The sequence below is a fragment of the Belonocnema kinseyi genome, chromosome 7 (genome assembly GCF_010883055.1).
Source record: "Belonocnema kinseyi isolate 2016_QV_RU_SX_M_011 chromosome 7, B_treatae_v1, whole genome shotgun sequence".
Lineage (NCBI taxonomy): Eukaryota > Metazoa > Arthropoda > Insecta > Hymenoptera > Cynipidae > Belonocnema > Belonocnema kinseyi.
The window spans coordinates 93,806,460-93,831,655 of NC_046663.1; the positions used below are offsets into that span (position 1 = coordinate 93,806,460).

General features: G+C 27.6%; 1 protein-coding gene across 2 annotated transcripts in view; it reads right to left on the reverse strand.

Moving 5' to 3' along the window:
* Nucleotides 1-25,196, reverse strand: part of LOC117177553 (alpha-tubulin N-acetyltransferase-like) — a 62,432-nt gene that overhangs the window by 29,807 nt on the left and 7,429 nt on the right. For both annotated transcript variants that reach the window (XM_033368355.1, XM_033368354.1), the window contains 3 exons: nucleotides 14,796-14,945; nucleotides 6,945-7,116; nucleotides 1,342-1,483 (listed from right to left, as the gene is read on the reverse strand). In XM_033368355.1, coding sequence (XP_033224246.1) covers nucleotides 1,342-1,483; nucleotides 6,945-7,116; nucleotides 14,796-14,945 — 464 coding nt within the window. The remainder of the gene's footprint in view (nucleotides 1-1,341; nucleotides 1,484-6,944; nucleotides 7,117-14,795; nucleotides 14,946-25,196) is intronic.

Below are 25,196 nucleotides of genomic sequence, written 5' to 3' on the forward strand. Positions count from 1 at the left end.
GACTTTCGATCCTTTGATAGACCGTTCCTGGGCGGCACTCTGGCTTTTTGACTTTCTGGTTTGCCAGAATAATAACGACTTCGTGCCCAGTAAAGTGCAATTTCTGGGCCGGACTCTAGCTGTTCTACTTCTAACATGGTTTGTCGGAGTAATATCGACTTTTGGTCCATTTTTGGGCCGCTACTAGTCCGGCCTCTGGCTTTTTGACTACCAACCTGGTTTACCAAAATAATACTGACTTCGAGCCCAGTAAAGTTCCATTGCTGGGCCAGACTCTGGCTTTTCAACTTCTAACATGGTTTTTCGGTGTAATACCGACTTCCGGTCCTTGAATGGGCCGTTCCTGGGGCGGACTTTTTAAAGTAATAGTTTGAAGATGAAATTACTTTCTTTTATCAAAAAAGTTAATTTTGTAAACAAATAATATAAAAAGTAAAAATAAATCATTTAGAAATACTGTGGGCATCTATACACAGATAAAAATAGTTTTTTTTCTTAATTTTCCCTAAATTATATTGCCAGTAATATTTAGTTATTTGTTTACATAATTAAGAAAGAGTATCAAATGAAAAAATTTTATTATTAAGATTTACTGGTAGCATCATTTAACAATAATTAACATAAAAATTATTCCTTACTGCTTTTAAAAATCTACACTGGGTATTTGTTTATAAAATTAACTAATAATATTAAATTAAATTTTTTATTAATAATAAACATCATTGGAAATTTAAATTGCAGATAATGAAAAAATATGAAAAAATATTTGTCTATAATATTATTAAATAATCGATAACATTCACTATTTAATACTATAATTTGTTTATAATATGACAAACTCGCGAGAAAATCAAAAATCGCTTGGGTATATCAATTCTAAATATAATTCTCAATTTTTCTAAAAAAAAACAAAACCTAAAATCAATTTCGAATTACGTTCTAAAAGTTGTTTTAAACTTTCTTCTTTCATTTCGCCCCAACTGTGCCTCTCGTTGCGCGTCGCTGATGAAGCCCGTGTAACCGCACAAAAAATGCATTTCAACGAAAGTTAATGTCCATCAATGTTTTTTTTTTTTAATCAACGGATTAAATCATTAGAAAAATAACATACACTCCAGGTCCCATAGAAACACAGTATTGAAGCACAATACTGTGCAAGGCAACTCCAAAAACTATTATTATAGGGGACCTTCCAGTGTATTTATATTTAAAAAATTTAAAGTATGCTTTTGAGCGAAAAATTGACGCAAAACTTAAAACAGAAATTGATTTGCATTGATTGAGTAGACGGCTCCTTCTATAATAAATTCTAATAATAAATTAGAAAGCAAATCATCATACCATCGTCGAAGAATCCTTCGAATACGACGAATTTATTGTTCTGCGGTATTATTCCGGATAATCCGTGATATTTGTGCAGGAAAGCCAGGAACTTGTCGGAAGGTCGATCGATTGCCAATTTTATTGGCCTCTGTTCTTCCTCCTGCAAAAGGAGAAAAAAGTATTAAAAGAAAATCTTGATAAAACTTTGTTGACTCATTAAATTATCCTAAGAATCACAAATTATAATAAAATTTTTTATTGCGTGAGATTATTATTATTATTGATTTTTTTTTAATTATTATATTTGAAATTAAATGTCGACCTACATTTCAGGCAATGATAATTTTGTTCTAAAATATGTTTTGTTCAATTTTATTTATTTACGAACTCGGTGATAAATCCTAGACAACTATAGGATCGTAGGTGAAGCAAATTCTTGGAGAGAAATGAAACTGAATAGAAACAACTTGTTTGGGTTCAGTCACCTTGCTCTGTTACTTTCGAGCGTAACACCCACTTTACTCACACATAATCACTTTTGTCACGCTGTAATCAAGATCTTTTGTGGAAAGTAGAACTCACACTATGGAAGCAAAGAAAATTGAAGAAAGACATCTTTCCTTTGATAAGAAAAAGACAACAGAGCAATTTAATCTTTTTCATATCTTTATATTAAAGTGATGGTGATCCCAATTTGAACCAGAGCGTAACATTTTGAAAACATGTCTGATGAATATTTCGATAGAATTTTTGAGACACAAAAATGAGTGACTTTCCAATCAATATCTCGATTAATCTTCAAGTTGTTCATTTGTTTTTATTCAAATTATTATTTTATATTAAATTATCACAAAGTCAACTCTATTCCCCAAGGATTGTTGATTTTTTTGTACATTAGTTTTATTACATTATCATAAATTATTATTATTACATTAGTAATAATTTTGCCACATCCCCCTAGTTGTTTTACGTCTTAAATTTGAAATTTTTAGAGTAAAATTTGCAAATAATCCCTTTGCTTTGTTTGTGTTAACAGTTTTATGGTGCTTAGTGGTGAGCACTTTGCTTCTTCATTATGACATTATGACATTATGACATTATGACATTGAAAATGGCCAGAACTTCGTTAATCTTGGATAAAATATATTAGTATTATAATTAAATCGGTTCGTTTTCAATCAAGAAATCTCTTCTATACTTGCATTAAATTGAAATTATGTAAATAAGTAGATTTTTACTATAAAAATCGACTTTTCAAAAAACAGGACTGACCATACCTTCCTTAGTGTTTAATAAAAGTTATTAATATTATAGGTCAATCGATTTAGCTCGAGTCAAATAATCTTTTATTTTTGTACATCTATTTTGAATTACGTTAATGAAAAAGCTTTACTATAAAAAACCCATTCTTAAAATATTATAAAGCACTAAAAAACTTAATAAATATTTTCTTATTTTAATATTTAGAACATTGCTCTAAGCATTTTTCAATTAAGAAATGTTAAATTGAACAAATACATTTTTTTTTGAAATTTTTAAATTTATGAAAAGATTCCTCTAGATTCCTTTATAAGGTAGCAAAATAATGAAAAACCTTACAACTGAGAAACATTTGTGATTTTTAAATACTATTGTGGAGTTAAATTATTAAAACTTTCAAATTATCGCTGGAAATATCGATATCTGTTTTATATCGAAAGTTGGTATTTCAAAACAAAAAACATAATTTCAAAAAAATTTCGAATTTCAAATTATATTAGCTATTCTCGTTAGAAACGTACATTTTTAATAGAAAGAATTTTATCGCAAATTATAAAAAGTTCAGGTTATGTTATGTATGCGTTTTAAGCTGAAAATTGGTATTTTTAGTGAAAAATCATTAGATTTCAAAGAATATTAAAAATATGTGTACTGGTATACGTCGGAAACTGGTATTTTTTAACAAAAATTCAACAGTCTGATGTATACAAAAACATTATATATACATATTGGTTCTGAAATTAAAATATCAATTTTCATCAGTTATCAAAAATATTGTCAATGCTTTTCTTTTTTTTTTAGATAGTAAATACTATGACATACAACATAATAATTTTATACTTTAATTAACAAATTTTGCGAGACAAAAAAGAAGTGTGGTTGTTTTTGATCAATATAAAAAACCAAACCTTGATAAACATCAAAGATATCAGTTTCAAGTACTATTTAGATTCATTTCATTGCAAAAAATGCTAACCGATGTCCGGGTAAAATAAAATATCTGAAATTATAATAATATGAATAAATATAATGAATAAATATAATATAAAAATATTATAAATATGAAATGTGATTTTGAGACGAATTAATTGGATTTTTAACTTTTAAGATTTTATTACTTTATAAATGAATTGTTGAAAGATTGAGATGAAGTGAGGAACTCGAATTTCAACGGGATGTTTGCTCAGCACGCGAACTGCTCTATTTTATGCAATAACTACAAGAACAGAAGATACACGCAAACTCTGATTTGTTCATTAAAATGTTGATTTTGAAGGCAATAATTTAATACTCGTTATTTATTTTTTTTATAATTAATACCACATGTGACGATCCGCGAGGGTATAAAAACTACCGCAGTATCAGAACTCACAAATATTATTCCTTATGAAATATTAAGTAGCTTTTTCATGATTATATCTCACTGAATGATAAGCTGTAATAAGTATAAATATAAAAGTCAATATAATATAATGTATTTAATATAATTTATTTTATATTTTAAAAAAGTCTTACGTTTAGAAATCTCTTAGAATGAGCCTTTCTTAACGGGAAGATTAAACAACGTGCATTCCAACAATTCCAAGAGAGTGTCTTATGTAAATTAAAGAATGTATTTGGAAAGATACTATTCTATTTAATCATTTCGTCTTAAGTAAAACACAAATTTGTCCATTAATAAGAAAACATTTTTTTTCAATATTATTTATTTTGCAGCAAAAATTTCTCTAGACAAGAATAAATAATCAGAGCATACTTTACGAAAATGAAACATAAACAAATAATATATAAGTTTAATGTTTTCAATTGAAATCATTCTCTAAAAAAAAGAGGAATTCACGTTTGGCTCCAAAGGAATACTATAGGAAAGAGAAACAGGATGTCTACTAATTTTCACTAGCGGTAGTGTTATATCCCAGAATAAAACAGAACTTTTCTTTATAGAAACAATGTATCTTTTTCTAACTTTTTAGGTCGCTATTGATAACACCGGCACACAAAAAAAGTGGTCTCTCCGACAGACTACACTAGCATATCTATATTTTTTGGATTCGCTGAATTCGAATCCGGTACCGAAATAGCCAAGTTGGCTTGCCTTTTTCTGAAAAACGAAAAAATAGTCGTAAAATCGACAAAAACAGCGATTTTTCAGGTGAATTTTTGCAAAAGAAAAAATATTTTCTCGCCCGGTGGACTTAACCAACATATTTATATGTCTTTTAGGTCGCTGAATTCGAATCCGAGGCCCAAATAACCAATTTTGCTTATACTTTTTCGAAAATCGCAAAAATGCATCTGGATCACCCACACAATTATGCGCTCTAGTGGAAGAGGATAAATTGGAATTGAAACAGCGCTTAGAAGACATGATCTGTTTTGATTTGGGAGTTTATAGTAATAGTATAAGTATAGTATAGTAAACTAGTGATTTAAAAAAATAAAAGAAAAGAAACTGATAATGATTTTTAAAACTGTGCTGAAGTCACATTAAGAAGCACGCTTAAAGAGATTGTCACCACTGTCCTCTTTACTACCATGATGTTCGAGCGCGATTTTTCATTTGTTTGTTTCACAGTCATTTGTTTTGACGTGAAGTTCGAGCGGGATCTGGCATTTGTTTTGTTCACAGTCATTTGTTTTGTTCGATTTTACCTCTATGTTTGCGTTTTTCGAAAAAATATGAGCCAACTCGGTTATTTGGACCCCGGATTCGGATTCAACTACCCAAAAACATATAGATATGCTGGTTAAGTCCACCGGTCATGATTTTTTTTTGCAAATTATACACGAAAAATAATTAATTAATTAATTAATTAATTAATTAAAGACATGTTTGAAAAAAAAACAGAATTGTGATGTCAACTAAATCTAAGCAGATAAGTAAGACACCATACTTTTTTGAAAATTCTGAAGTGATTATATTCTAAATTTATTAATTTTCACTGAACCTTTAAGTATAATTTTCATCAATAAACATAAGCGATTAACTCAATAACTTTGGAAAACCTCAAAAAGATTTACATTTCTAGTTTTTATTTTCAAGAATTACAATAATAATTCTAGAACTGGAACTTTCAACAAATATTGATTTAATAGCCGGAAGTAATATACAAATGTATGGAATTAATATAACTAATCTATATGTCTTATGTGGAACACAAAATATAAAATTTATTTTAAAACATCGGTGTTTTAAGAAATAAAAAAGAAATGTGAAGAATTTCTGAAAATAAAATCAAGAATTCAATTAACAAATTTGGAGCACCACCAGAAAATGTTCCTCTTGTAACCTGAAAAAGATAAAAAAACTGTGCTAAAAACGAAAAAATACTCGAAAACATTCGCAAAAGAGATTTTTCAAGGTCACTTCAAAAAGATAATTAACAAATTGACAAAAGTCTAAATTATTTTCATTTTTTAAGATAGAAAGATAGATAGACCTTCCGGTCTTCAGCTCGAAAAATGACCAAATTAATTACCTGCTGAATATTAAAATTAATTAACAATTAGTTAAATAAAAATAATTATATTATTAAATCTACTGCTAAAATTTTCATTACCTAAAAGTACCAATTAATGAAGTTTAAAAGAAGTTGTTTATTGTGCTTATATGAGAAAAACTTTTTCATATTCAAAATATAACAATACTATATGTAGTGTATTTATTCGCGACCTTAAAACGAATCCATTGACCTATTGTTGATATTTTATTTATTTATTATAATTTATAAAAATAATTAAATATTAAATTCATTAAAATAATGCAAATCTATTATTATTTTAACATTATAGTGATTATAATTTCGTGATTATATTTGCAGTTTTTTACAAAAATACAAATCTCTTTTGATCTCCCCTCATTGATATTTTACTTTTGGACTAGAAAGAAGGTGTTGCAAAAAGTTTCAAGCCATTTACTTCAAAATACGGGATTCATAAAAATAAACAATAACTGACAATAACTTGAAAACAATAACTTGACTCGTTATCACAATTAAGAGAAAATATCGTATTTTCTAAAACTTTAAACCTGATTTCCGGTTTGAATTTGTATTTCCGGTTAGCAGACACTCTGAAAAATTGTATTGAGAACAAATAAAATATATATAAACGTAAACAGCAATAGAAGCTATAAATAATTCAATACAAGTGTACAATTCGACATAAAGTCTGAAACTTTACCCGATGCTTATAGGGTCATATAGATTACCCTCCTTGTAAAGAGAACCTTCACCCCCTTAGCTCATTCCAATGTCCGATGACACAATTCAAGTGTCTATAATTTTCCTTCTTATACATATAATATACACGTGGTGTGTCGACAGATGTACATTAAAAAAAGTGAATGATCTTTAACTTACGGTAAGCATGTGTTGATAAAGAAGATTCCCCAACCCCATTCGTTGCCGAGATTCGTGGATGTAAAAGTCCAATATACATCGTGGCTGCAACTGATAATGGGCACCATTTTCATCGAACATGAAGAGATTCTTCGATCCGACTTTCAGTAATCCTACCACGCTCCCCAAGCCACTGTAAAATACCCATATTTTAAGTCTTTAATCACAGGCTATTAATTGATTATTCATGTGAATTGAACAGGGCCAAATAATAATATAGGCATAAAATATAGGCATAAAGGAAGCAAATGCATAACTCAACGGGTAATTGTACATTGAAATCGGTACTTTGTGAATTGAAATTAAGGCAGTTGTCAACATAAGAATACGTTTAAAAAGAGGGCTAATATGTTCAATAAATTATAGAGAAAGATATTATTACTGTTTTACTTTATTATTCAGCAGGATCGAATGTTATAAGTAAAATACAAAGGGGGGGGGGGAGCTCAAGTTGAAATATACGGTTGTTAACAGTCGGAGGGGGGAGGGGCGTAAGTAATGTTACGAACTTAGGTAACATTTAAGACGTTTTCTGACGATAAATCTTAAAGAATACTTGTTCTCTCCGTTGTTAAGAAACTTACCCCTTTCCCAACTTTTTCTCGTTTTTTTCGCTCAAATGCGTACTAAATTAAGAGGACCGAACATTAAAAATAACCTACTTTTAGTTGAAAAGTCTACTATTATGTTTTTGGTTCAAAATTATTCTCGTGCGGTTCAAAATTTTATAATTTGGTTTGAAAATTGTATTCTTTTGTTGAAAATGCAACTACTTTGTAAAATTTAATTTTGTATTGAAAATTGTTCTTCTTGATTCAAAATTAATTTTTTTTGTCTAAGAATACAAATTTTAATCATGTTCGGTGGAGGATTAAACAATTGAAAAAAAATTTCACTAATTGGTTGAAAATGGACTTTTTTGTTGAAAATTGATTTATTTTTATAAAAGTTCAACTTTTTGGTAGAAAAATAACTTTTTGTTAAAAAATTAATCTTCTTGGAAAAATTCATCTTTTTATTTGAAAATTTAACTATTTTGTTAAAAAGTCCCTTTTTTGGTCAAAAATTCAGCTACATACTTAGTTGAAAGTTGAACTAATGTGTTCAAAATTCGATTTATTTTGTAGAAGATTCATCTCCTTGGCTGAAAATTTAACTACTCCAATTTTAGAAAATCAATCTATTGGATTAAAAATCATCTTTTGGTTTGAACTCTCTTGTTGAGTTTTTTTGTAAGATTAGCCGTTTTAGTTGAAAATCAATATTTGTTAACCAACTATGTAACTCTTCCATCTTTGGTTAAAAATCGATATTTTAATTGAAAATTGATCATTGCCAGTTTGTCTTTTTTGATTAAAAATTAGTCTTGTTGGTTGAGGGTTCAAAAATGTTGTCGAAATTTAAACTATTCGGTTCAAAATTAACTTTATTGATAAAAATTAAATAATTTTTATAAAAATTTATATTTTTAAAATAAAATTCACTTTCTTGTTAGAAAATCATATTTTTGGATTGAAAATTCAACCGTTTTGTACTCAATTCATCCTTTTGAATTTTAAATTTAACAATTTTGTTGAAAATATCTATGATTCATTTATAAATCGTGTTTTTTTTAATAGAAAACTAATATTATTGCTGGAAAACTCATCTTTTTGGTTCCATATTTCAATAATTACTCTAAAGTTAATTTTTTTTATTAGTAAAAAATTCAACTACTTTGTCGAAAGTTAAAAAGTTTAATTTAATATACATATATATATATTTAGACTTTAAATATTAGGAATTTAAAGTGTTGCATATTGCATTGAATGTGGTATTTATATTAACTTCGTTTGAATGAATTTATTCCTCCATCATTATATTTTTCGCATCACAGATGTGTTTGGTGGAATTCGAATTTTGTTATCACTGAACAAAATAATAAGGTAAGTACGCTCACTAAATTTAATTTAATTTAATTTCATTATTTAATCAATCTCAACAATAAAATTAATTGTTTGAATAGTTTTTGTCAAAAATTAATCAAAAATCTATATATGTGAGTTATACTTTTAAACAATTAAATAGTAACGCTTTATTTTCTATATGATATTATAGATATATATTTTCATCTCTTGAATCAAAAATACACTATTGTTAAGTTATTGTAAAAATATTAAATGTGCAAAGGCCTATAAACTTAAAAAGTGTTAAATGATTCTCATTGTAGTAGTGATTTTAAAATTTATGAATATTTTTTTTAAGAACGAAAAATATTCTAAATACTTTCAAAATTTAGGAAATATTTTTTTGAAATTTCATTATAATATTATAAAATTCTTTAAAATGCCATTAAGTAACAAGAGATTCGATAGCATTTTTTGAAATTTTTGTAATCTCTTTAAAATTCTAAAAAAAACCCCTGAAGAATTTCCAATCCTTTCAAATCTTGTAAAACCCCTGAATTCTGCTAAATAATTGTTTAAAAATTTAATTAAAATGTTATAAACTCCGTTCATATCCCATGTAGTTACATGAAATCTAATTACATTCCTTACGAAAAATGTTAATCTATTCAAAATTCATGAGAATCTTTTAAAAAATCTGAAAATATTTTGAATCATTTAAAATTTACGGAAATTCCTCTAAATTTTTAAAATATTCTAAAATTTTTAAAACTTTTAAATTTCTCTAAATGTTAGGAAATAGCTTGAAATATTGAAAATTTCTCCAAATCTTTAAAATATTTTGAAATTCCTTATAAAATAAATTGAAATCCGTTAAAATTTCCTTGAAAATATTTTAGATTCTTTTGAATTCTAATAAGTCCTATAAATTCTTCCAAATCTTCCAAAATTTTGGGAAACTTTTTAAAACCGCATCACATTTTTTTAGCCTCTTAAAATCATTAATATCTTTCGAAATTTGTTAAATCATTTAAAAACTGTTTGTAATTCTTTAAAATACCCTAAATTATTTCAAATTTTTTTTCAATTCCTCGAAATGTTGCAAAAGCTTTTAAAAACACCTTAAAATCACTAAAACACCCCGATATCTTTGAACTCCTGTGAAACGTTTTGAAGTACTTGAAATCTAGTAAAATTCTTTCGAATCTTTTAAAGTATCCTAAAATGTCTAAAATCCTTTGAAATTTCTTTAAATCGGTTGAAAGTCCTTGCAATCTTTACAAATCTCCTAAAATCTTTGTAAATACCATGAAATATTTCCAAATCTCTTCTAATCTTTGAAATCCTTTAAAATCCCTTAAGTTTTTTAAATTCTTCGAAAGTTTATTAAAATCCCTTGTAATTACTTGAAGCTTCAGAAACAGGGGTGCCAACTCCGGGGGCGCGGCAGGTGGGTGCCCACCCAGCCTCTAACAAGGGGGTGGATCATGGCGATTAAGTGTTAGTTGTAAATAATTATAAATAGTGTGTGAAAAAGCAAAAAGAATGGGTAAATTATGTCAGGAAAGAAAGTAAAATAAAACAGAACGTTCGTAAATCCAAATTACGCACAAATAAGTTTATATTTTTGAACAGGCCAGTTCACGAATATTACTGATAATATTAAGTAATAAGAATTAAGCAAAGTCTGTCAAAAAAAATGGCAATCATATATGTAAACTCTTGAATTCTGTGCCGTCTAATATTAAATAATATGTGATTAACCTTTTGGTATAAAAAAATAATTCCACAAAATAAGTGTAATTGGGCATTAAAATAGAATTTTTTAATAAAATTAAAATTTATTAACTATTTATTTATTAATAAATTTAATATTTCACAGAATCACAAAAAAATATCATTGATTTAACTATATGAAGACTTTATAAAGTTATTACAATTTATTGTTTTACTATAACTTAGCGTTAAATACTATAATTGTTATAAATAATAAAATTTGCCTGAACTGTCCCCACAAGCTGTTATATAATTTATGGACGGCCCCTAAGCAGAAAACTTGAATGTATATAGGTGGAAGGGAATTACTATATTAAGCAAACTAGTTGTGATGGCCGTGACAAAAAAGCAGATCAATAAAATCGTCTTTGATACCCTTAACGATGTTGTATTAAACATTGTATAATGACAATATCGATTAATGTTGAAAATAGATTAATTTGTCTTTGTTTTATCGCTTTTATCATTAAATATAAAGTTTATAAATGGGGAGATAATTACAGTTATTTCTGCCAAAAATAGATTGGATACATCGAAATAATAACTTAAAAAACAAAGAGAAATGAAAAAATTCACAAACATTTTCTAAATACAAAAATGTTGTCATCTTAGCATTTTTGAAGTTGGAACATCGAAAAACTGTATTTCTAGAAAAATGCTTTTAAACTGGGCGAATGCCATAAGCACCCATGTTATATTTTTTTCTTTGAACATACGATATACCTACTTTCGGTTACTATCTGGATATAAATGTAGTCCCAATTAATTTAGTACAGTTCCTAGTATTAAACTCCACTCAAATCCAAAAATAATAATGTTGACCTTACCTTAGAAAAACGCAAATATCTCCTAAACTAGAACCGGACATAATTAAAAGGGATGAAAGCTTCCTGTTTGTGATAGAAAATTGGAAGAGGCTTCATAAAACAAATGAATGCTTGACTGCCGCAATTCCGGGGGTTAAAAATACTTGGCCCAGGTCCATTTTTCATTGGATATAAGAGACTAAAGAAAGGCTGCAAATATTTTATTTATTTTTCTCCTAGTGCTAGATAAAATGGTTCGAAAGGTAAATTAAATAATTTATTTTTACTACTAAAATTATTTGCCAGAGAAAATGAACTGCTTATTTTTATTTTTACTCTCCAAGCCGAGCTGCCAGCCTGTATTCTACCCCTTGTGGACACAAAAGACTCATAAATGTCTGCTAAGCACTTTGTAGACCTTAACTCTTCACTATCTTTATAGCCAGACGTTTCTAGACATTTTGTGGTATCAGACATCTTTCTCATTAATAAAATTATGAATTAAAAGACTGGTAATAGGATGTCAAAAGGCGTAATTTTGGACATGTGGATAAATTGGGAAAAATTTAGGAATGTCCAAATTTACCCCACATATCCGAAAATATCCCGTTCGATCGTACAAAATGTTTTTTAAATGGCAGTGTCTAAAAGAACCGAATAAAGCGGATATTCGTAACGGCATTTCGGTAAAAGTAGCCACGACATATTTAAAATCTGAATGATAGTAAATACAAATATTATTTTTAGAAGAAAATTCTTAAAACTGAAGAAGATTCCAAGAAGTTCAAAACGAATGTAAATTTTCGAAAATTTTTGAATAACGAACTTTTCTAAGCATTTTGAAAGGTTTCAAGGGAATAACATTTTTTCTCAATATTCATGGGAAATTTCAAATGATTTTTTATTTTGAAGAATTATTTCTAAAAGAAAATTGTGAAATGTTTTTAAAAATTTCAAAAATATTGTAAACATTCTAAAACTACATTTTCACATTTTAATGACTTTTCCAAATTTTTAGAAAAACTAGAGTAAGTTTAAGAGATGTTTCGCAGAATTTTGAATATTTTGAAAAGAAAGTTTTTTAAGATTTTTTTAACAATATTGAATAAAAATTTCAAAACATTTCAAATAATTTCTTCGAATTTCAAAAAATAATGTCGAATATTTTACAGCAAAATTTTTTTATTTTACAAGAATTTTGATTCGTATTCTATGGCTAATTGTCTAAAAATATTGAGTTTCATCTCGATCCACATAATACTGACAATTTGGAATACAATTTACAGAAACGTATTTTTTCTTATATGAAATACGGATTAAACCTCATGTGCGGATCTTCTGAATACAATTTTTTTAACGAATTTATTATTATTTTTATTAATATTCGAAAAAATTTCCTGGCGATATATATGTGAATATCATCTTCTCATTTCGAGACAGGGGTAAAGTAATAAATAGGATTGAATTTAATTTGATAAAGATGCAAATGTATTAAAAAATGTTCGTAATTCAGCAGTCAAGCTTGCCAGCCAGCCATATCCACATCGATCCGTTCAACTTGTGTTATTTAGCCCCAAACCCCTTTGCTAGGCAATCTCGCTCTTTTCGAATATTTTTTCGTTTTCAAAATCACAATTAACAACCTGCATTTACAAAAAAACAGATGAAGTTTTAACCACACAGAAAAAACAGAAGATAAGCTTTACATCGGTATTCGACGAAAGATGATCTGCAACAAAAATTAACTTCACATGATAAACTTTACACAAATATCGGTTGAACTTTCTTTCGTTTTTCCATGACAAACACATGTTTTTTGAAAGCCGCGAAGTTGGCTAAACTTAATTTAATTAATTTTATATTAATATATTTTAAGAAATATTTTCAGAAAGGCTAATTTTTAACAAAATACATGAACTTTTATTCATATATTTGAGCTTTCAACTCAAAAAGATAAATTTGGAACAAAAAGTGAAATAATTAAATTTCCCGAAAAAAAATAATTCTCAAAAGAAAAGAAATTTTCGACAAAATAGTAAAATTTTCCACCAAAACAGATTAATTTTTAAATAAAAATACGGTAATTTTCAACAAAAGAGTTTAATTTTCAACCGGTAAAAATGAATTTAAAAAAAGTTAATGTTCATACAAATATTGGCATTTGAAAATATAATAATTTTCAAAACAAAACAAAAAAACTGATTTCAAAACAAAATAGTTGAATCTTTAATGAAATAAATAAATTTTAAACTAAAATAATGAATCTTCCATCGAAAATTTTAATCTTAAAAATAGAATATTTATCAAACTAAAAATGAGTTCTTAACCAAAGGAGTATAGTTGGTAAACCCCAAAAAACATTTTGAATGGAAAAGAGTTAAATTGAAACAAATAATAAGAATTTTCAACAAAGAACTTAAATTCTCAAACAAGCCAGATTGATTTTCAAAGAAAAAATAGGAGTTAAAAAAAAAGAAGAAATTACTGCTCAACCCACAAATACGAATTTAAAAAAAGTTAATTTTCAACAAAAAAGTAAAATTTGCAGTAAAAAAAATTAATTTTCAACCAAATAGTTAAATTTGCATTTTAAAAAATTAATTTTTAACAAAAACTGAAGTAATTAATCTTGAAAAAAAAAATTTTTTGAAACAAATAGTTGAATTTTTAACTACGAAAATTAATTTTCTACCCAGAATAGGCTAGTTTAATTTTCAGTTGAAAAAATATGAAAATTAATTTTCAAACAAATAGTTCAATTTTCTACTAAAGAAGTATTTTTTACTATTAAAACTTTGATTTTAGTATTATACTTTCAGTAGTGAAAGTTAATTTAAAAAAAAAAAAAACATAATTTACATCAAAATACTTAACTTTACGATTAGGAAAACAAGGGTTTTCCAACTAACATGGTAAACCACCAACCAAAAATATTAATTTTGGACAAAGAAGTTCCACTTTCAAGCAAGCAGTTCAATTTTTAACTAAAATATTTAGAGAAAAATGCAATAGTTAATATTTAAACGTAAAAACAATTTTTTAGAAAACAGCTGCATTTTCAACCAAGAAAGATCTTTCAGGGAATAAAGAAACAAAATTTGTTCGAAAATGTTGAGCCTTGAACTTAATAATTTTCAAATAGAATAATTTTAGATTCAAACGTTGAAAATTAGACAATTTTGATTTCAATATGGAAAGGGTTTATTCTTGCTTTTAAAAATGTATCTATCTCAAATTTTGTACTTAGATGTCACTGAGAGGTCTTTAGAATTAATCTTTCATGTAACGTATATTGTAAATTAGTTAAATTTTTAGCTAATTATAAGAATATTAAAATAAATTACTTGTTGCCTTCCTTGTCTACCAGTAAGTACACTGTTTGATCCGAATTCCTCAACTTGGATGCACTGGTGATTGACTTGCTAAGTCCTTGGGCTTTAGCAGACGCCTCGCCCATCTCGTCTAAAATTTTGGCCAAGTGCCTCTGACATTCACTGAAAATAAAATAATAAATGTAATAGTTAGTTAAATTTATTACCGAACGCTTTAATAAACGTTTATAATAATTAAAATAACTAAAATTAAAGTTAAATAAGACCTCAAATCAAAGTGCAGAAAGTTTTTTTGCATTTGAATCTATTTTAATAACTAAGAAGTTTGAAAAAAGTTGATATTTTTTTTAGTGATAACTGCAAATATTAACTAATCTCTGTAAGGATTTTCTCCTTGGTGAATCGGCAAGATAATGGCAAAATTGGCAACCGGTGTGCATAATGAACGAGAATGAACAAAACATTCCCATTAATAACCCTCAAAAATTATATAACTTTGATAAATCATAATTTGCTACCACCAGACTTTTTTTTCATCACCAACATAAATGCGATTCTGTTCGTCGATCACTCCTAAAAAAAGGAAATCCTTGCTCCTTTTTGTCACGCAATTTTCGGCACGCTTGCTTGTTTAATCCAGGAAACAGTTGATTTTATCAGAGGCTCGTTCCAAAGCAAAAAAAGAAAAATTTTAGACTGGAAAATTACAAACAAGCGCTACAAAATAAAATATTGATTTTGGCCGCTTAGATTACAATTATTATGTAGATTAGAATTAGGCCATAATTCATTTTGAAGGAATATACTTTTAGAGAAATTAAGTTTAACAAGTTTTAAATTTAATGATAGTCCAATTTGAATTTAATCAATTTGTGCATTTTTGTGATTCCATAAGAGTGAAAACCTTTAGGTGTTTCAATCTTAAATTAAATAAAAATATCATGAGAAAAATTTTTTAGGGACCATTCAAAAATTATGGGACACTGACAGGTGAGGGGCTTAAAGAAATTGAAATTAGTGATTTTATTAGGATCTAAATACAGACTTCACACATTTTCCCCTATCCCCCTCTTTTCTCCTTTTTTTTTTAAATATTTCCAATTTTCTTTTTTTAAGATTTCCTCTTTTTCTCTTGTTTTCAAGAAACTTCCCTTTTTCCTATTTTCACTTAAATTATAATTAAATTAATAAGATTCAATAAATAGTTTAAAATTCATCTCTTTCGATTTAAGGTTCCACCATTTGGTTGAAGATTTAACTACCTTGTTAATAATTTAATTTATTTGCTTGAGATATCACGACTTTCTTGTATATTTGTATTTTTCTTTTATTCAAAATTAACTTATCATATGAAAATTTAATTATCCCATTGTTGAATAAAATTGATCGTTCTTTTTTGTAAATTCATCCTTTTTTTGCGGAAAACTAATTTTCGTAATTGAAAATGCAACTACTTGGCTAAAGGTTGAACTACTTTGTTAAAGATTAATTTTATTAGTTGATCATCCATCTATTTCGTTAAAAATTTTATTATTTTGTTTAAAGTTCGTTTTTATTTGGCTGAAAATAAATTTTTTGAACTGCAAATGAAACTATTCCATTTTCGGGTTGAAAACTTATTTTTTTTAAAGAAAAATCCTCTTTTTAGCTTGAAATATCATTTGCTTTGTTGACAATTCATCTTTATGGGTTACAAATTATATTATTTTGGTACAGAATTGAACTTTTTGGGTGAAAATGAACTTTTTTGTGAAGAGGTGGCCATTTTAACTTCAAGATTTCAACATTCGGTTGTTAAGTTTTTCTCTCTTAAATAAAAAATCTTTCTCGGCTAAAAACTCATCTTTTTGTAAAAATTTGATATTTTTTGGTTATTGAGGTTGGTTAAAAACTCATCTGCTTTCTTTGAGGATTTAACTATTTTATTGAAAATTGGTATTTTTTTTTATTGAATTCAACTGTTTCTTATTTAAAAATAAAAAACTTTTTGGGTTGAAATATCAACTATTATATTTTTAGTTGAGAATTCATCTTTTTTGGTTAAATGTAACTGTTTTTTACTTGAAATTAAAACATAATTTTGGTTGACATATCAACTATTTCATTTTTTGTTGAGAATTAATCTTTTTTGATAAAATTGGACTTTTTTTGTTCAAAATCTAAACAAAATTTGGATGAAATATCAACTATTATATTTGTTATTGAAAAAAATCTTTTTTAATTAAAAACTTCAAGTACAGTTAAACCCTTCAATAGCCCCCCCCCCCCTTCTATAGCCCTTCAGAGAATTGACGCCGTGTCGCAGGTAGGTGTAATAAGAGCTGCGCCGGGTGCGCGGGGTCTGCGGTTGTCACTTAGGCGAGCACTCAAGCGTGAAAAAACAAAAGCGGAGTGGGCTGAAATGATCCAGTTTCCACCCACCGTCAGCCCCAAAATCGGCGCTATAAAAGAGTTTCACAGTATTTGCTAAACCATTCTATTGATAATTTATTTCTTGTGATTGAAAGTTGAACTCTTTGATGGTAAATGCAACTGCTTGGTTGATACTTAAATTTTGTTGTTGAAATATCATCTATTTTGATCAAAACTTAATTATTTTGTTAAAAACCCAACCATTTTCTTAATCTTTCAAAAAATGGTTTTAATCAATATTCAATCTTTTTTAGAAAATTCGACTGTTTTATTTCAAATTTGTTTTTCTGAATAAAAAATTCGTCTGTTTGGACAGAAAGTTCATCTTTTTGGGTAGAAAATTTACTGTTGAAAATTTATCCACCTTGGTTAAAAATTTCCTGTTTCCTCTAAAAAGTTCGTCTTTTTTATTTCAACTTTGAACTATTTATTTAAAAATGCATCTTTTTAGGTTTAAAAGGCAGCTGTTTTCTAAATTATTTGAGATTTAAGCGGATCTCAGTCATGCGTGACCAACAGAAGCGTAGTGACAAAACGGGTAGTACCCTCAGCACATTAGTTGCGTTATCTGTTAACATGCGTTCAAATTTAACAGTAATGGTTCAAAGGGCCCTGTATGTTTACTTTTTAACTTCCTGGATTTATGTTGAAGGCCACTGCAAGCCATGCTCGAAACTGTACTTATATCTAGAGTTCAGTGTATTCCCATATTCTCGTAAAAAATCCCCTTCAATCTCATCTTTTGAGAATATTTAAGGCTGTAAAGTCTTTTAAAATATCATATTTGAATACGTTGTGTTTATTTAGACGCTTATAAAATAAAATCGAGGAAAAAGTTTTGACTTAAAAGGCGGGATGGGGGGTGTTTGTATTTATCACTTCACGCTGGGGAGGACAGAAAAAATGTTTAAAATATCGTGACGTAATTTTGAAACGCCGCTAACATTATTCATGAAAAACTCTATTCAATTAAATTTAAAAATTGACAAACCGCATACAATTTTTGTTTGAAAAACAAAGTGAATATATGAACTCAGAATTACAGATTTGTTTTCTTTACTTGTTGATTCCTCTTGACACTTCGTATAACTGCATGTGGAATAAATTTCGCTCTCTGAAGCAAAACGAAATTTCTAGAATAACGGTGAAGGAAACCGCGCGTTAATTAACGACTTTCCGTTACTAAAACTAGAGGAAACGAAGCGTAATTGGGAATAGTTTCGACTTCTGAACTTTCACGAAAGAATTTTTAGAATTCAGTTATTCATCTGAATTTCCCACAATTTCATCAGTCTGCATGTTTTTACACATCAGTGGATGCGATTTCAAGTTCGATCAGAATCATGGTTGAGACCACATGCTACAGCAATGCGACTGCATGAACGATTATGTAAAATAGAATCCGTCATCGACCGTTTTAACCATTTTTGTTGATAGAGTGTATTTATCGACTATAATGCAACGCAAATGGAAAAAAGTAATTCGCAATTTATGAAGGAAGAATATAAAATTGGGGTGCCCAGTAAGGTGGTCCGAAAATGCTTTGATTTTTTTTAAAGTTTCATGCATATCAACCAAAAATTTGCTCGAATCCACAAAAAAAATTTTTTAATGACAATTAGAGTTTGAGTTAGTTCCATACAGTTTAATACGTATTTTCCAGGAGAAGAAAGACGTTTATTGTTGTTTTTAGCAAATTTTCTTTTAGAATATAGTTAGAAAGTCGCGGTTTTTTCCGAATTTTCAAACACATTTTCAGCTATTCAATTAGAGTTAGGAGACATTTAATTCAAGTTAACAAACATAATTGTTTAAACTATTTAGTACTATTTTTATTAATATTGTTTTCAAATAATACTGGAAAGTTGCGGTTTCTTTCTGAAACTATTCAACATTGTTTAAACAAATTATTATTGTTCAAAAGTATCTTCTCCTATAATAATACTAGATATTTGCGGTTTTTTTCAGAATTTTAAAACTGTTTGTTCACTTTTCACCTAGTGAGGTAATAATTAATGCTAGTTAACAAAAATAATTTCTTAAACCGTATACAATTGTTTTTAACTATGTTCTCTTAGACAATGGCCAGAAGATGGCGCTTTTTCTAAATTTTTTACTTTATTTTGTCTTTTTACTTTCGAACAAATAATAAATAAAAATTAGAGAAAATAATTTTTTAAATAATCTCTTTCTTCTTTGTAAGTATATTTTTCTGAAATAACAAAGATACTTCTAAAATCGATAACTGCCTGTAACTCCCTTCTTACTGATCGATGAGAACATATTTTCCCCAGGACATAACGGAGGGGGGAGGGGAGCTAATAGTAAAATATGTGTAATATCAAATTTTTCTTTTACGCTTTAAAATAAAATTCGTATTGTGATTCAAATCAAAATTTTTATAAGTCATGTACAAACCTACTCCTTCCACCTGCAATGTAACTTGCTGCACTTTTGCCATTTTTTCCGAATGAGAGATGCCGCAAACGTAATTTGCGGCAAATGTGATCGCCGTAAATGTGACTTGCCAATGGTTAGAATGACTCAACCCCCTAATTTATTTCAACAAATCTGGGTTTCTAGAACTATTTTATACCTGTCTTTTACATCGCGTGTATGAAAAATGTTCAATACGATAACATCAATGACTTTCCAGTTCAGTAGTTCAATCCTATAACGGCAAGCCATTAGAAGAACTTCGATCGAAAAATTACAGTTCATTTTAAATCGGTCTTCTTTTAGAAATAGTTTCCAAATATCTCACTGACTCAGGTCTTGTCACCGTTCTGCATGACGCAAAATTTGATACCAAGAAAACAAAATAAAAATACGAGTGAAACATAAATAGAAAACATAACTAAGAAAAATAAAAAAATATTTTGAACAAAATTAAAATAATGATAATAAAATAAAAATTGCTTTCATCGTTTCTGATAACACAAAATATGATGCAAAATAAATTTTTAAGAAAAACTATCACTCTCAAAGAAATAAATAAAATTATATTTTTTTTAGTTAAAGTTTTTCAGAACAAATGATTTTGCATCATATTTTGTATTATTATAAACAATCGAAGAAATTTTTATTTTATTATAATTATTTAAATTTGTTTACAATATATTTTTGTTTCTCTTAATCATGTTTTCTATTTGTGTTTTTCTCGTACTTTAGTTTTATTTTCTTGATAGAAAATTTTGCGTATGTAGAACGGTGACTTCAAACAGATCTGAGTCAGCAGGATATTAAAAAAATATTTCTAACGATAAGAGAATAAGGAGTTCAATTGAAATGTAATTTTCGATCGAAGCTCTTGTAATGGCTGGTCGTTATAAGATTGAAATACTTTGAAATATTTTTATAATTTTTAATGTTATTTATTACCATAATTATTTTTATTTTAATTCAGTTAAAAAACATATATTAAAAAGGAAGACGGAAATAGGGGAAATAGCGTGAAATATCTATTTAGATTGTTTACTTTTAAAATGAAATCATTATTTTTTCCATTTAATTTTTTATTAAAAAAAAAGTATTTTGCCCTCTCCTAATTTTAAAAAGCGGATAATTTTTTTCTGAAATTTTCAGTAATCTTAAAATATTGAAAGAAAGACCTCATAAAAATCTAGATGATGATGCAGTCATCCTCTCTGATGATTTTTTTGTGATATTCAATTTACGATTGAGGATATCCATCTGAGGTATGTTTTAGTTCGGTTGCGCATGCTTGCTCGTTAAACAGTCGCGCCCTTTGCCACGTTTTCTCAGGCGTAATGAGTACATTTTCTTACATAGCCCTATTTTATATTGCTTTTGTACATGTGATTTAAACTCTGAATTTTCTTATAAAGAAAAGACTTCTGTTTGGCAATAAATCTTCAAGTACTATTTTTATCCTTTGAAAAAGGTTGCGATTTGTCATAAAAGTACTTTGATAAGTATATATCTTTCGTTTGTATCACCATCTGCTGACGAAGATAAGAAATCTGCAAATACGTGTCGCATCCATTTCAAAAGAAATTATAATTGCTTGTTTTTCCGCACTGGAATTTTACCAAATAATTAAATATTTTTAATTTAATACGAAGTTCATAATTAAATAAAATACTGCTTGAAGACACCTATGTAAATAACGATAATCTGATTGATGGGTTGTATACTACATGAATATGTCATATTGTTGCTGCTTTCAGTTTGTTCTTTTGAATTTTCTCGAATTTTGTAAATCATAATTTCCATATGAGAAATTCTAATTCTGAAAATTTAAATGGTAAGTGATTATTTAAAAATGAAGACAACAATGTGCCATACTTAACGTTTTTACCAAATATTTAGAAACTGTCAAAATGATTTTGTCTATTCATGTCTAATTCAATTTACATCTATTCATGTCATTCATCTGTCTATTCATAATCTCTTAACCATATTAAATGTGGTTACATGTATTCATCTATTTTAAGAAAGATTAAAAATTTTCTGCACAAATGAATTCAGTATATCAAAATTATCAAAAAAGTAACTCTATTTCACAATAAAAATTATTTCTGAATGCTTCTAAACAAATTATGATTTTCAAATATTCCAGGGAAATTTTTAATTAATTGTTCTAACAAAAAAGTAATTTGCGGACAGCATTTAAAAATAATGCAATCAATCTTTACAAATTCAAATTTGATTAAAAAGTCTTTTTTGTGGTTGAAAATTCATCCTTTTAGTGTAAGTTCATCTCTTCTGGTAAAAAATTCATGTTGAAAATTTACTTTGGGTTTAAAAATGCATAGTTTGTTTTGGAACATATTCAATCATTGTTGATTAAAAATATAACTGATTGAAAATAATTCTTTTTAGGTCGAGGATTCAACTATTTGGTTCAAAACTTGTATTTTTTTCGGATAATTTCGAATGCTTTTTGTTTAGAAAAAAATTTTTTCTGAAGGGAAAAATAAACTATTACATTTTTCGTTAAGAATGTATCTTTTTTGAATGAAAATATAATCATTTGGTAAAAGATGAGCTTTTTTGTTGAAATTTTAAATTGACATATTCGAAATTTTCAACTCATTTTGAATTTTTTTCAAGATCTTAGGAAAATTACATTTATATAAAACTAAAAACAAATAAACCTAAGCAATAAATAGTAAATCGAAATTTTTATTTTATATTAAAAATTATTTTCCTCTTAAGCCAAAAAAAACTACTAAGTATTGATGATGCTAATCTTATATAAGAAAAATGGTGAAGCGATATGTCGAGTTATAGTTTTACAACGGGAATCGCTATTTTTAATGACAATTTTTTAGAATTAAGGATTAGGAATTTTTCAGCAATTCACATCTTTCGGTTGTGTTAGCGTTTTTACCGGAAATTAATATATTTAAACAAAAATCATAGAATTTTAAAGCTTCAGAAGTTTGGAAAAATTGTAGGTTATGCTAGAGTTTTACATCATAAAATCGTATTTTAAAAGAAAAACCATTATATTTGGGGCAAGAGGTTCAATTTTCTAACAGTTTCAGGTTATGTTGAGGTTTTTCACAGAAAATTGGTTATTTCCAACATTAATCATTATATTTTGAAGAAAATTAAAAATTCCTAACAATTTTGACTCATGTTATGTTATTGTTTTTGTCAGAAATTATTGGTATTTTTAAATACATTTTTTTGTGTATATTTTTCAAGAACTTTTAGTTTGATTGGTTTGTTTCACCTAAGATTGGTGCTTCTAAACAAAAATCATTAGATTTAAATAATCGCGCGCATGTATGTTTGCTAGTAGGCATAAACAATTAAATTACCTATTGGGTTAGTTGTGATAATTGTTAAGAAAATAAAGATAAAATACAAATAATCATAATAAGAACGTATTTGCATGATAATTGTAATTTTTGTAACTGTAACAATCACTTTTACCATGCTGCCTGAACTTGCTTGCCTGAGTCACTCTCGAAGAATTCTGAACTTTCATAATGTGATTAGTAAAAACAAACGAGAACGTTTCTTTATTCCTCTATCGCAATTATTCTGTGTTCACTACAAATCTTAAAGTAGAAGCTGAATTATGCAAATAAAATACTCAAGTTTAACTTCCTGTTAATATTCTTTAAGATTTCTTACGCAAATTGTTTTTTTCGATGCCAAAAAGAAAAAAATCGTTGGAGGGATTGTAGAGTAAATATATTTTTATTGTTTATTTTCAGGTTATTATGTATATTTTCGTAGAAAAATTCTAAAGTCGTGATTTTGTAACGTAAACTCTGTGATTTTTCAAAGAAAACAAAATTTAAACATTAAATATCTTTGATCATTCCGGGCTCATTAATCCATTCGGAAACACTAGGTGTCATCTTATTCGCATCAAAAAAGTAAATTTTGCAGGGCAGTGATATTTATCTCATACAGTTTAGAAGATACAACCTTTGGAAGTTATAATTTTATGAAAAATTTGCATAATTTCTTCTAGCCAATCAAAAAATAATTAGATCGTATGGATGACACTAGTTTATAGTAATTTTGCTCGGTATTTTGTACATTTAGTGCTGCTATATTTTTCTATTGTTTTTTGTCCTGCTAAATTGTAAAATCTTATTAAGGCCATGTGATGAGTGGGTCACGTGACCAGATCCCTACCTTACCACCACTTTTTTTATTTCCCAACTTATCATCACACGAAACACTAAATCGAGTTGAAAATTTGGGATACTTAACAAGAAACACTAAGAATGGTGGATCTGGTCCTAAAGTTATATAATTATGAAAAAAGTTTTTTGTTGTGAATAATTTTTTTTGCTTTGTTCATCAATATTGAAATTTAGAACCAGACCTACCTTTCTTAGTGCTCCTTATTTATTATCCCAAATTTTCAACTCGATGTGGCGCTTCGTGTGAAAATAAGTTGGGAAATAAAAAAAGTGAGGGTAAGGTAGGAATCTGGTCACGTGACCCACTCGTCACATGGTCTTCAAGACCATTTTTATGGATTGGTTTTCGAAATATGAATTCTGAAAAAAATCCTGGAATTAATTATTGCTAAATATAATTACCACCCTATTTTAAATATTTAGAATTCACAAATATCACTTTATTGAGTTGAAAAAGACAAAAATCAGGAGTAGAGTACAAAATTTTAGAGTTGAGATATTTAAAAATTACTTCAAAGTATGCCACTCAAGTTTTTTGTCTGGTCATGCTGAATTTTTATTGAATGATAAACCTCCAAAAAATGTATTCCAAATATTCATAATGCGGGCTAAAATAGTCTAACTTTTTGGCAATCACCCTTATATCCCTCATACGTCCAAAGTTATAACATGTTGAAAAATACCCACTTTCATAAAAGTTCGTAAAAAAGTAGGTTTTTTTCTTAATATCGCGTTTCTACTGCAAACTGCAGTAGAAACGCGATATTAATATATAATAATAATAGTGCATAAACTAACATGCCAATCTGAAAAACCTAATAATTCCTGAAATATATTCATAAAAATGAGTTTTTTTTTGTAAGTTCATTCCCTCGACATTTATGGACATATTTAAAGAATCATTCAAGTTTTTCAGATTAGAATGTTATTTTATGTACTTTAATTATTATAAGTACAACTTTTAAAGCAAATTACAATAGAAAAGCGATAAAAAAAACTTACTTTTAAGCGAACTTTCATAAAAGTGAGTATTGTACGACACTTCAAATTGCAAACGTATGAGAGATATAAAATTTCATTAAGTTTCCTTTCAATTAAGTCTGCTTTCACTAACATTGCAACCATTTTTGTCTATGGTGTACAGGAAATATGCTATATCACAAAATTTAAGACATCTTCTAAACTACATATTCCAAACTACACGAGACAAAAAATTCCTTCTTTTAGTTCCACGGGGAATTGAATGCACCTCGGTTTATGTTCAAATGAATTTAAAGTAGCATGCTCTAAAGTAAAAAAAAATATTTTTTAAACTGAGGAAAACTGCAATTTTTCACACTTTTTCCAGAGAGCAGTTTCACGTTTA